The sequence below is a fragment of the Centroberyx affinis genome, unplaced genomic scaffold (assembly GCF_046629955.1).
Source record: "Centroberyx affinis isolate AG114_WGS23_722 - 3 ecotype Tasmania unplaced genomic scaffold, CSIRO-AGI_Caff_v1 ptg001013l_1, whole genome shotgun sequence".
In the NCBI taxonomy this organism is placed as follows: domain Eukaryota; kingdom Metazoa; phylum Chordata; class Actinopteri; order Beryciformes; family Berycidae; genus Centroberyx; species Centroberyx affinis.
In genome coordinates this window covers 461,733-475,386 of record NW_027279575.1, presented here as the reverse complement: position 1 = coordinate 475,386, position 13,654 = coordinate 461,733, and the positions used below count along the sequence as shown (strand labels likewise).

Sequence of the window (13,654 nt, the reverse complement as noted above, 5' to 3'; positions counted from 1 at the left end):
TAGGTTCTAAACCGGGTGGAAACAACATTTTTGGGTAGCAGGATGGTGGAGTGATTGTCAAGACTGTCTGTCAACCTGAAGGCCTGGTCCAAGCATCTGCCCTGCTGAAGAGTCCTTGAGCAAGACACTGAACCTCTACCAGCTCCAGTGGTGCTGTTCTGTAGCTGACCCTGACCTTTGACCTCCAAGCCAAAACATGAATTTGTCCTTGGGGTGATCAATCGAGTATTATTCTCTGGTTACTTGCAGTGAAGCTATAAGCAATGACCATATGCGTCCAGCAGGGGGCAGTCTGGGCTTACTGTTGAGTCAACACAGCAGCTGAGGATGTGACCCATATGCATAGAGGGATCAGTTCTACAGCATATAGTAAAAATTAACATGTAAGGGATTTTCAAGCCATACCAGCAGTCAGCGCTATTACCCTTTCCTGTTACACATAACCCCAGAAGTCCTTGGAACACTCCACTCTCCATCATTCATTCTTCCTCTCCTGATCCTCCAACATAATATAGATAGTCTCGTCACGGCTAATTGCGTACTTTGGTATAAATAAAGTTGAAACGTGCTGAAATCTTCAACCAGTTTTTTCCTAAATATATGAGGCTCCTGCACACCATCTACTTGCAAATCTCTGCAAAACTTTAAACTTGATCTATTATTATATTAACAGATTTTTATGTATTAAGATGAAAAATGCTGATCTATTTAGTGATGTATTAATGTGAAAAATACTGATCTATTTAGTGATGTATTAATGTGAAAAATGCTGATCTATTGATGTAATATATAATGTTGATAGGCTAATTTATTATGTTGATTATTTAATGAATTGTTCTGCTCCTTTTGTCAATTGCCTAGCCTATTACGTAGCCTACTGGTGCTATAATTTCCATGTAAGCTGCTTTGAAAAAGGTCTATGACTGAAACATTGCAACAAATTGAGATTTGCAAGTAGATGGTGTGCGGTGTTGCTCTTTTTTCTCCCAGGACCCATGACTGAAATTGTCAGGTGTGCAAACTGTATTTTATTATATGCCAGTTTTTTCACCCATGTCCAGTGTGTCTTACTTGCGATGGCCGTGGTCTGGTTGTCTGGGGCTCCGTCCATGCAGCAGGCGCGGGACACCAGGCCACACTGGTAGCCCAGGGACAGGCTGTGGTCACAGGGCAAACCATGCTCTTGGGCTGCCTTCCCCAGCAGACAGCAGTCACAGCATGTCTACCAGTGAGACAGTCAGACAGAACAGCACAGAATAGAATAGAATAGAACAGAATAGAATAGAATAGAGTAGAATAGAAGCAAGCAATCCATAAATGTAGCTATTATAAATATGCAATAAATAAGTAAAAAACAGTTAACAAGTGCTAACAAGTTAGAATAGAATAGAATAGAATAGAATAGAACAGAATAGAATAGAAGTTGGAAATTGCCTGTGTTCTCACCAAGGATACAAAACAGACATCAGTGCATAACACGTAATACAAATCAAAACAAAACAAACAACATGCTTAAGTATACCATATTAGTCTAGTGAAGATGTGGCATCTGCAAATAAAGAGAACCACAACAATTGGAAAGAAAAGAGAGAAAAGACACACAGAAAGGCAGGATTAACATACCAGGTCGAGTGAAACCAGACAGGCAGAGAAGGAGGGTGCCACCCAGACTCATGTACAGTCGGGAGGTGCTATATGCTGGTGGTGTTTGGTGGTAAAATATTGTAGGTAGATGAGACAGGCTTTTCAGACTGGCATTCAGTCAGACAAATGGGGAGGAGGTGAGGCAGACAGACAGCCAAGCTCTCAATCAACCAGACAGACAGAAAAGGAGACAGATTAAGAAGACAGGCCAACTGACAGGCTTTCAGACAGACAGACAGACAGACAGACAGAGAGGAAGGCAGACAGACAGACAGAGAGAGAGGAAGGCAGTAAGCTAGATGGACAGACAGACAGGGTTAGATGACATCATCCCCCTCTATCTGAAGCATGCCCAATCAATCATCATCATTATAGCAGCCTGGTAATGTCTGAGGGGGAGGGGCTGAAAGGTGCAGTGTGTGGGGGGAAGGGTGCGTTTGTGTTTCTTCAGTGTCAGTTATTCCCTGAAATGTATCGATTGTATGTGCATATAGTACTGTGACTGCAAACTGAACACATACAGTATGTTTTTTCCATTGCAACATTGCAACAACTGTATTCAGTTAATATTTCAATACACGTGTGTATGCCTCCGTGTGTGCGTGCATCAGTCTCTCTGCCTGTCTGTCTGTCTGTGTTTGTTTGTTTGTGTGTGTGTGTGTGCTTGTGTGTCCTTGATAATATCCGGAAAGCTATTAGGGCTTTGAAAGTATGATGAAATTTGGGGCTAGACAGATTAAAATCATGCAATGCCTTCAAACACCCAGGTGGACAACTCCTCTCCTGATGGGCCATCAGACCTGGCTCAGTTTAAGCTGGAAATAATTCTTAGTGTTTGTTTTAACCTGCTTAGAGCACCAGATGGGCGGGATTTACTGCATCAGGAAAATTCAGATGATGGTGGGTAAGTTGTCAATCACAGAGAAGTATAATAATTTGACATTCGAAAACTTTCCTGTGATTGTTTAAACTTTCTGACACTCACTCATTAACCAGTGTGGCAAACCCAATGTATATGGCATCCAAGCAGGCTATAATAAACCCTAACATGTATTTGAAAACACTAACTGACCCAGGTCTTGCTGTTATATTCTACTACAACGGAATTCAGTGCATGTTGTTCAAATTTAAAAAGGCTGATGGTGGGGAATATTGTTGCCTGGCACCAGCTCCTGAATCACTCTCGCTAGATCCAGGCGTGGAATCACTTCCCTTAACATTGGTTTCCTTGAATAAAAATCTCTTCGGGCCAATGAGCATCTGTTGCTAGGCGGAATTTGAAAGAAGCAATTTTGTGATTGGTTATGGCATAAACCAATCCCAGAGGACTCAGTGCTTGGCAATGCATGGCAAAACGCCCCTCTTTAAAATCAGTTGAACTTGGAGCAATTTCAGAGGCAAGGGATATTGTCCCTCACTTTTCATCTTAATTCTACAGATAAAAAGAATACATTCTGCGTATTTTATTTAATACCATTGATCGAGTTGTTAAAGAGTAACTGAACCCCAAACCCAAATCTGTGTAAAGCCTGACTTCTAATGGTAAAAAGCTTATTGTTATTTGCTGATCTTTGGTTCCAGGTGATGTTATTATTATTTGTGTTATTATTATCATTATTATTTTGTTTATGTTCCATTTTGTTATCAACAATTAATCTTTGTTTGGCCGCTCTCGGCATCCATTGCACGCCTGACCGTCCTGGAAGGGGGATCCTTCTCTGTGTGGCCCTTCCCAAGGTTTTTGTGGGAGTTTTCCTTGTTGAGGGTCTAAGGTTGGGGGGGGGAGTCGTTTTCATTCATCGTTTTTTATTGCTTCTTAATGTGGGCGTTGTGAAGCCCTTTGAGACTGTAACTGTGATTAAGGGCTGTACAAACAAACTTGACTTGATCATTATTTTATCAAGTTGAAATAGGGGATACCATCTCCAATTCATCCACTAAACCCTTTGCCTTATTCACAAATCCCTGAGGAGAATTTAAGTATGAGCCACCACCTGCAATTTACAGTAGATCAAGTAAAGGCATGCTGCCCCACTGACAATGATCTCATCCATGCAGGAAAATGCAGTCGCTTGCCCTCGCTTTCCAAATTTTGTCAAGTATTTGTCTCCATGATGTGCTGATGTATGTTATGAAAATAATGGGGCATACAGAGAGTTGGGTTGAGAGGGAACAAAAACATAGCAGCGCCTGGTTGAAAAAGAGCTTGGAAGTGAGCCTGTGGAAGATTCTCCAGTCAGAGCTGAATTTATAATCTATCTGACAGCAACAAGCTCCATTCCTCCCCGGAGTGACATGCCTCATCCTGCTCACGGCAACACACACAGACACACACACATGTAGACATGCACACACACACACACACACACACACACACACAGATGCACACCATCTTTCTCATCAATCATTCTCCTCCAAACTGCCTGTCCAGTGGAGTGATGTACATTGATTGAGTAGGGGGATATTTTTTGGCGCACACAATGAATTTATTTTCTCTCTCTCTTTCTCTCCCTCCTTCTTTGTCTCTGTGTGCGTGCAGAGTTAGGCACACACACACAAACACTCATACACGCACATACAAAAATGTACACATGCACACCTTGGTAGTCTTGGTATCACAGGTGTTGGTAAAGAAGAGCATCTCGCAGGCTCCTTGGTCTTTGGCCATGTTGATGCCAGTAGTGCACATGTTATCCTCAAGCACTGTTACACAGCACTGCTCCTGCACTATCCTGTTGGTGGAAGAAACCACAAAACACAAGCACTGCATTTATTCTCAGCTCCATCAATGATCTCCGCAGTGCAAGCCGGCGCTGCCTCAAAGTGTAGCCCATTAAAATCAGCCTCAGGCAAGCCTGATGGGGATCTCAGACTTGTCACACAACAGATGAGTGGATGAGTGGGTTGAGAGTGGGCCCTATGTGAATTCAGAGGAGGGCATTGGAAGTTTATTGTGTTTTGCAATGCTGACATCAGTCGACTTAAAGTGGGTTGAGCAGCACCCCCTGAGGTCTTTGTTCTCTTGTTTTAGGCCGCAGTTAAACAAACTCCTGAGTCCCAAGATGAACATTTATCCACCACCACATGTCTTTACTCATGGTGGGCTTGTGGGTTTTTTTAGGGCGTCACTCCTACAACAATATCACTGAAATAAACCACTCCCTTAAGACTAGCATGTTATGTCCTGGAATTGGGTGACTAACAAGTGCCTGTATACAGTACGTGCGTGGAGTCGATGACATCAGCAGACCGACGTCAGTGATGACTTGTTTCAGATGACTTGATTCAAAATATTGCTGTGAGCAGAAAGTGTGGAAAGTGGTACAGCAAGAGGGGCAGCAGGGAGTATAGTGAGCAGGGAGGCCGTCCTTCAACTGGAGGATTCAGGCTCAAGCCCCCGTGTCAACAAGCATCCTCCCTGCTGAAGTGTTCATGAACATAACAGTGAGCCCCTACCAGCTCTAGGGGTGCTGCTCTGTAGCTGGAGGAGGATCATATAAAAAGGATAATTCCTCTAGGGATCAATATTGCATATTGTTATCATGCCTGTTCAAATGTTAAGAGTCAAAAGGAAGGTCTGGAACAGGCACAGCGTCTCACATGAGAGCTGTATTATCTAAACATCAGGCACTTAATCTTTCAGTTTAATCAGATTTGATTGTGTTGTGCTCCATTAGCTGTCTGTTTGTGCAGTCCAATCAGTTAAGAGTGGATGACTGTTTCTGTCTGGTCTGGGTTGTTCCGTCTCACTGCTTTTTTACAAGACAGAAAGCATAAAGCACCACCCCTCTCCTCTTCCCTCGCTTACCAGTTCCAACAAGCCTCTTTATCAACTCTTACCAGAAATCTCTTTCCACATAAACTAGATCTCAACTTCACGTCAAGGCGCACACCTCCTCTGCAGAACCTTTTAAGGGCACAGTCATGCTCCTGTTTTTCTTTTCTCTTCTCCTCTCCTCTCTCTCTCTCTCGTTCTTTTTTCTTTTGGTGTCTGAAATAATCCCTCAGATTTCCTGTTATTGCCTCTCTCCATCCTCTCTCTATGTCGCGTTTCACCTCTAAGGTATTTCCTGGGTTTTGAAATAGCCCCTCTTCTTAACCCCCCCATACACGCTGCTCCCCCAAAAACCTCTGCCCTTTTCCTCTCTTCCCCTCACACTATAATTTAGACAAATTTGGGATCACTTAGGGTGGCTATGGTAAATGTGTTTGCCATCAGGGCGCAAATTAAGCAACAGATCTCCCTGGCTTATGGGCCTTGAACCTGTGGCAGCACACCTTCTAGGGTTACCGGCATGGCTGTTATTATCCCATCACTATTAGCGTCTCCTGCTCTCACGTGAAGTGAATAATGTGGCTGGAGATTTATGGAGGTAAGGTAAAGCAATCTCATATTAAGGGCCTACAGACATTTCCCCCCCGTACGTGGTATAGGCCATATCCCCTGGGGCCAATACTGCGGGGTGCTTCTATTGTGCAGATAGAACATGTAAGCTTGCATAGTGACAGGGAACAGCAGTTAATGAATTGCAAATATGAGTAAGCCCCAGGCAACTCCTCTAACCAGCCCTCTTAAGTCGTATGGTCTATAGATTTGTGATCAATGAGAGCAAAGCAACAGATAGCTCCTGCTCACCTGCATGTGGCTGACTCTGAGATGAGACGGAGGGCTGTGCAGTCTTCATTAAGCATGCCGCGTTCCCGACCATCCTTACAGCAATCCTCTATTGAGATCTGCTCTCCGCCTAGGATGTAGAATGTTGAAAACAATGAACAGTGTGTGTGTGTGTGTGTGTGTGTGTGTGTGTGTGTGTGTGTGAATGAGTGCCTGAGAGTGTATCTGTAACATGTATCTGTATGTACATATCTGTAATATGTCCACATTTGTTCATGTGTTTTCATGCACTGTGCTCTGTAAGCAGGAGACTACATTTTCATATCTTGTATTCTCTGCTTCGCCCTAGTGATTGGACCCCCACCTCCAGCCATTATCACTGCAGGAGATCTATCCGCCCCAGATGGAGTGTTGCTGCATCCTCTTACAACACACCCACTTACACACACACACAAGATGTTAACACACTCGCAGGGGACTAGTTCCTTACACAGGGAACGAACAAAAGCTGTTCACGACTGACAAAATATCTCATTAAGAAGCATATTCATAAACATGGGTGGGGAACTATCACAAGCATGATTTCTTCTACACACCCTTTCTCTTTTGGCAACAAAAACATATTGATTGACACACTGTTTATGCTAATTAGGTGAGTCATGTTGATCAAATGTGGAGATCTAACCCAAACAAAAAGGATATTGCCATTATTCTCAATGGCAAGTGCTTTATTTGTCTAATGTGCCATAAAAGATGGAAAAACAAAATTCTAAATCTGTTTGGCATTTGAAGTGCCTGTAAGCATTTTTGCCAAAGACAATGAATGATGGATATGTTGTTGCAGAAACAAGAGAGGCTTTTTGACTGGAGCACGACCAACTCTGTGGTGATCTGGCTGTTTATTCATGTGGATTAGAGAGCGTGGAATGCCTCGACTCTGTAAACAATCAGCCGTCGCAATCACATCAAATACATTCATTCGGCTGTGGTTTGTATGATCTGCCAAACGTGAAATAGCTTTGGCAGATCGGCTGCACGGACTCTCTTGCCGTAGGCCCAAACCAAGATCATTGTGCCAAATTGTTATTAACAATAAGTCCCTCAAGACAAAAACAAGAAAATAAACTCACCGTGAAATAAATTTTGTTGATACATTGTAACAGAATATGATATGTTGTTGGTTAGTCATTGAATGCTGGGGATTATTGGGAATTTGACCAGTGATTGTGAAATGCACTGAACAAATCCATCTGTTTGAGATAGAGCGTCTGCCTTGGGAAGCTTGGCAAGAGTCAGCAGCTCTAGATAATAAGTGTGATGAGGTAGGGAGGACAAGTGTCTGGATGTGCAGTCCTCAATTTATAGATTTGCTGCTTTTTTCCTTGGGGGCGAGGGGAATTTAGTATACACTTTTCATCAAAATAGTCAAAATGAGGCAAATGCATGAATAGACATATCTTCAAAAACAATTTTGGATATAGATGTAACTTTGTATCGATGTGATGTGAACATTATAATACAACTCTACATTTCTCTTAATAGTTTGAAAGCATCTGTAATCCCAGTTCTGCAGCCAAGAGCAAAGTATGGGCATGGCACAATAATGGCTAAGAAGAGTTTATTGCATTAAAAATGTGTGGCGTTTCTTCAAATGAAATGAATCATTTCTCCGATGTGGGCTACAGGAGAAACCAAAACACAGAGTGAAAACATCATGAACCAATCTTATGCTGAAACACGAAATGATGATTAACCTAGCGGAAAGGAGTGAATATGGATAGAGGATTTATCACCAGGCAGCCACATTAGCTGACTCACTGCTGAGTTCAGGAAGTCTGGCAAATCCCTGAATCTTCTGGCCAATAAACCTTGTAGCAACTGAGTGAAATGAAATAATGGGGTATTTTAACAAGTTTTCACATGGGCCTACCAATTGGATCCTCTCTTACTCTCTAAAAGTCTCTCTCTCTCTCTCTCTCCCTCTCTCAAAGTCTCTCTATCTCTCTCTCTCACTCTCTCTCTCCCACTCTCTCTCTGAAAGTTAAACACCTCTATCTGTAAAGTAACACCAGGATGTTCCCATGAAATGATTAGAAATGGTTTGTTGGCAAAGAGCTGTTACACATATAAAAATACATAGCATGCTTGTCTGAAAGAGGCATTAATAGCCCCATAGTCAAATACCCCCTATGGTGCAGTTCCCCCTACTCTGTTACCCCTGTGTAGGCTTAGGCTATGTTTTTTTCTTGACCATTACCAGTAACTGACATCCTCTTGCCAAAACACCTCGAAACCCAGAGCATTTCTATTGAAGAACCTGGAAAGGCACCAAAGGAGCACCTTGCCAGATCCCACAAGCTAACTAAGATCGTTCCCTCCAGGGCCACAGTGAGCATTTTTCAACTGACAGGAATGGGTGGTCACATGACTACTCCCACTGGTCTGTTCTTGTGATTTCTCCCCACAGTGTCTCTGTGCTGATAACTAACTCTAACCCACCAGGCATCTCGGAGCCATTCCAACGCCACCGCTGTCTGCTGCTTTGCAAACCTAAATTGAAAGAGCAGAAATGCCTTAAATCTGCGTTGTGTTGTTTTGTCAAAAGAGGCAAACCAGGCGCAGGGGAGCTCTAGACTAGATGCAGTCTGCCTGGCTGTCTGTGTGATGCATTGTCTGTCTGGAGAGGGCTGATTTCCATCTTGGACAGTGATGCTGGTTGTGAGGGCCATTCTGTCTTGGCAGAGCAGCACATGGCTTGCTTGCGTCTAGACGCCTCATGTAAACAAGGCTTAATGAGCCCAGTGGTGGAGCTCCGCCCAGACAGAGTAGGCCCCCTCAGCCAGACTTCACAGCAGCAGTATGCCTCACTTTCATAGGCAGCACTCATGACTTTATTTGACAGGAGTTTCTATGAGTGTCTGTCAATCTCAATGACATGAAGTGCCTTTTACAGCAGAGCTTCATGTCAGTTTTTCATTCTGAGTAGCTAGAGCCATGTCAATACTATATACTGAACTAATGTGCTATATATACTCTATTGTATTATAACTGTATCTGTATCTTATCTTCTATCTATCTACCTATCTATCTATCTATCTATCTATCTATCTACTGTGTATTTGCAGCTGTTCAACATTTCAATGTCATATACCTTCTTTAGATAGGTCTATACATAAAATGCATACACATTTCTGAGTCTTGATCACGTGACTATGTGAACACCTATCAGTCACCCTAACAGTCACTGTCACTCCACAGTGACCCCTGACCTTACTCCCTAGGAGCATAGCAGCTGAGAGGAAAGCAGTCCTGCTGACTGTGAAAATGGCCCCATGTGTGACCAAGGGACCATGAGCATTTGGATATGGGCCGTCCCACACCTTGGTGACCCTGCTGTGGGTGCTCAAGTATAAATCACACCCCTGTGTCCAGACCATCCTGTCCTGATGAGGCACTGTTAACCCTGGCTGCTCTGACATAGCATCACAGCATACCAAGTCACTTGACCTTTAACTTGCAGGGCAGAAAGCTTTCGCTTAACAAACTAGTATGTGCAACTTCATTTTGACACTCTTCATGAGACCTGGCATCTGCCTCTATCACTTATATCAAGTTGAATCTGACCTACCTATTATTTATAGCCTATGCCATTGAGATATATAGAGATAAGAGAGAGAGAGAAAACGAGAGAGCCCAAACAGAGATGTGCACACATTTTACTGTTTGATATGCCTTTTTTGATATGCCCCAAACTTTTTCAAATCAAGTACCCCTAAATACATACACATTAGATGACAGACCTCCATTTGATAAGATTTTGTCCTAAGGAACACCATGTGAGAAGATTTTGCTGTTAGAAATTACTTTATACAGCATCACATAACTGTCTGCACTCTAAGCGTGGAGGTAACAGTGGAGACAGTGAACCCTATGAACAAATTAATCATCCCACAATCCATTCATTGTGCTGACTTCTAGATAGTGAAATAATGGTGAAATTAAACTATTCCTCATTTTACTGGAGACCACCTGGAACCCCTCCAAGGACCCCTGGTGGTCCCCAAACCAAACTTTGGGAACCACTGTCCTGTATTACATACCACAACCACCAGTGTGACAAATTCACCTCCTGCTTGGGTCTCAGTCTTTATCATAGCCTTTACCTTTTTTATTCTTAAAAACCTTGACAAATGACTAAAGATATTATCCTGCAAAATAATATTCGCCCATTTAAACGTAGACCAAAGCGATTATTTGGCTCGGTTTGGCCTATCTCAAGTGGAGGCAGTCATACTGTAGCCAGTTTCTTAGAGAAAGGTAACCTACCTTGGGCATGGAGAACTCCGAACAGAGAGCAGAACAGCACTATCCAGGGACCCATTGAATGAGAAGAGACGCAACCACAAACAAACAGGAAAAAAAGGTGTCCAGGAGATTGCTGGTGCTGATTATTCTGCACAAGATGTGGATACACAGTAGAGTTTCTTTCCAGAAAAGACTGAGTCCGCGGAAAAGAAGTGGATATGATGGGGCTGAGTGAGTCGCAGTCGCAGCGTGACTGGAGGAATGAGCGTCTAATTATGGCACGGTGAGGGGCGGGCTGGGGCCACTGAGACTGACTTGAATAAGAAGTGTCAGCAGCAAACTTCTGGACGGGTACTTATCAGGAGTTTTTTAATCCAGTACAACTGGAATTTAAAGCCATTAATCTTGTGCACGTTTACATTTTGACCGTAGAAAAATCCCTATAATATTCCTATAATATTTCTATAGGGAGTTATAGATAGGGTGTCATAGTGATTTTAAAGTGACCTTATTTGTATTTATTTAATCTCACTTTCATTCTTAGCCCTAATGTGAAATCCCTATAATATTCCTATATTATTCCTATGGAGGCTTGTCTGTACCTTCAGTATGAATTTACAGGAACCTCATCGTACCTTATGGTATATATTTTTAATCTGTTATGGTATCACTAATACTCCTATAACATTCCTATAGGGATATGGCTTTGATGTCATTTCTGTAAAGTAGCCTATCCTTCTAAAATGTATTACTATATGATTAGTTTAGTTCTTTATTGTGCGGTTTGGAAAACTATATGAGCTGAGAAACTACACCTTGGGTGATTTAGGCTACGATAAGTTTTATTGCATGCAGAATGAACTGCAAGTGTCTGCAGGCTACTGTGCTGCAAAGTATGCATCCACACATGGAAATTGTCTCCCCACCAATGGCAAAGTAGACCTATTCTGTCTGTGACTAATGATTGTACTGATTGCTGAACATCTGGAGCTGGTTTGGGGTATTTTAAAAATCTGTTGTGGCTATGTCCAGACTGTAATGCATGAAACCGTTCGAGTATCTCGGTTAGGGGAAATAGGGGAAGTTGAAAAAGAAACGTAGCCTATTGCATATTCCGTTTGTTACATTTACGGCCATTGTAAGCAATATAGCAGACATTTGAGTTTGATTAATTATACATAAGAAAAAATATTGATTGCATTGCAACTTGGCTCTGTACTATTCGTTCACTCTTTCATATTTTGGCGTTTACGTGTCAAATGTTGAATCGAGGTCTATTTGCATATAATTTGCTGATACGTGGTATTGGCATGTGGCGTAAACTTAACGCAATACGCACAGGTCCATGCAGGCTTACTACGACGTTATTTTGTCTCTTTAGTTTCATTTTCTAAGTTCACAGTCGTGCCAAAGAGAATAAGAGTTATTTTCTCCCTAAATTACTGAATTAAAACTTTTGTAACAGCGCCACAGATTGCCTTAAGGGCACACTGTCAGCCAGACACTCGTAAAGCATCACAAACTGATCATGAACTGTAGGAGGGAGGGCATAAACAGGACACACACACACAGGCACACACAGGCACACACACACACACACACACACGCACACCCGCACACACAGGCACACACACAGGAATCTACCAGAATTGGCAAGAAGGGGAGAAATAATTGCTAGACTACATTATAAACATTTTGTACCAACTAAGGCCCTCTGCAAATTCAATCAGTCTACTGGCTCTGGGCATGGTGACAGAGAGGGGGTAAATGATCGTCTAATCAGAGCCATATGTCTGCACCACGGAGCCAGTCTAGAAACATCACAAGACTTGATATCGGGACACCACAGGCATACAAGTATATGGCAGCATAAAGTATAAAGAGTTACCGTGTAGTGTCCGACGATTAGTGCCTCACACTCTCAATGCTCGTGTCATTATCCACTGCATAGGCCTACTTCTTCTGTTGCTGACAGTCTTCCTCCAACAACACATCTTAAACATGAATTTCAACAGTAACTGGAATTTAAGGGAAAAGTAGATTGTAAAACTACTGTAGCAGCACAGATCAGGTTTCGGCAGAGATTTATCAGTCAAGGATGTGGCATCAAAGAAATCTGAGGTCTAAAGCAACCCCCACCTGAATCACAACTATCAGAAAACAACAAAGAGTACCCCTTTACTGCTGGCCTATCCTTATCTTATCTTTCCCCCGGTGTAATGTGGACATGGTTTGGAGATACAGGCCCATACAAGGCCCTGAAGAATACCCCCAAATCAGGGCCAGACTCAAAGCCTGGCGAGCCAGAGCATACTGAACATCTGAGGGCAGCTTTTCATGCCTGTAACTCTCCAGAAACTACCAACCACCACTCCGCCTCTCCCCCTCCATCTGCATTTGGGATTTAACAAGAAACAGCAGCCTGAGCCAACCTCCTGGCTCTTAGGTGGAGGAAATTGGAGTTGCCGAGGTCACATTCAAACAGTGTGAACTTCTTGGGGGGCAGTACAGTTCTTTTGAAGCCCAACAAAGCTTGTCTTGCCGTGTCTGTGTCACTCAGCAGAGGGCCACTAACACAGTCAGGCACTCTGGGGGCTGCCCTCTGCGGCCAGAAGGCCTGGTTCACTGCTACTCAACACAACTGTAGAAACTAGTTCAAGGGGGCAAGTGCCATTGCTTAACTGTACTATTTAGACTCTAAAGAAGGTAAACTTTACTTGCTAAATTCAAGGACTTTAATAGACCCTATTCATAAGCAATTATAGAGTCCGGGATGTGTAGAACATGCTATATAATGCTCTTTGGTTCAACAATAAAGGAGAATCATTACCCATAATTAAGCTATCATATTTTATTGTACCCTGTAAACAGCTGCAAGTTAACTTGCATGCAATTATATTTATGGCTAAATGTTTTGGTTCTTGGAGATAATAAGAAAACAGTTAACAATAGTGAGTGTGTATAAGAAAGCATATTATTGAGTTAAACTCTTGTTTTGGCCAAAATAAAGTCTCACAAATAATAACATTTGCACTATGTTTAGTTGTACACAATAAAATCTAGGAATGTTAATGTTTAAATAAATAAATA

General features: G+C 42.5%; 1 protein-coding gene across 2 annotated transcripts in view; it reads right to left on the bottom strand.

Annotated features, from left to right (window-relative positions):
- fbln1 (fibulin 1) overlaps positions 1-10,807 on the bottom strand; it is a 31,013-nt gene extending 20,206 nt beyond the window's left edge. For both annotated transcript variants that reach the window (XM_071522678.1, XM_071522679.1), the window contains exons 1-4: positions 10,586-10,807; positions 6,281-6,389; positions 4,244-4,376; positions 1,072-1,222 (exon numbers count right to left, since the gene is read on the bottom strand). In XM_071522678.1, the coding sequence (XP_071378779.1) occupies positions 1,072-1,222; positions 4,244-4,376; positions 6,281-6,389; positions 10,586-10,640 (448 nt within the window). In that variant the 5' untranslated portion in view covers positions 10,641-10,807. The remainder of the gene's footprint in view (positions 1-1,071; positions 1,223-4,243; positions 4,377-6,280; positions 6,390-10,585) is intronic.
- Positions 10,808-13,654: the final 2,847 nt, after the last annotated feature.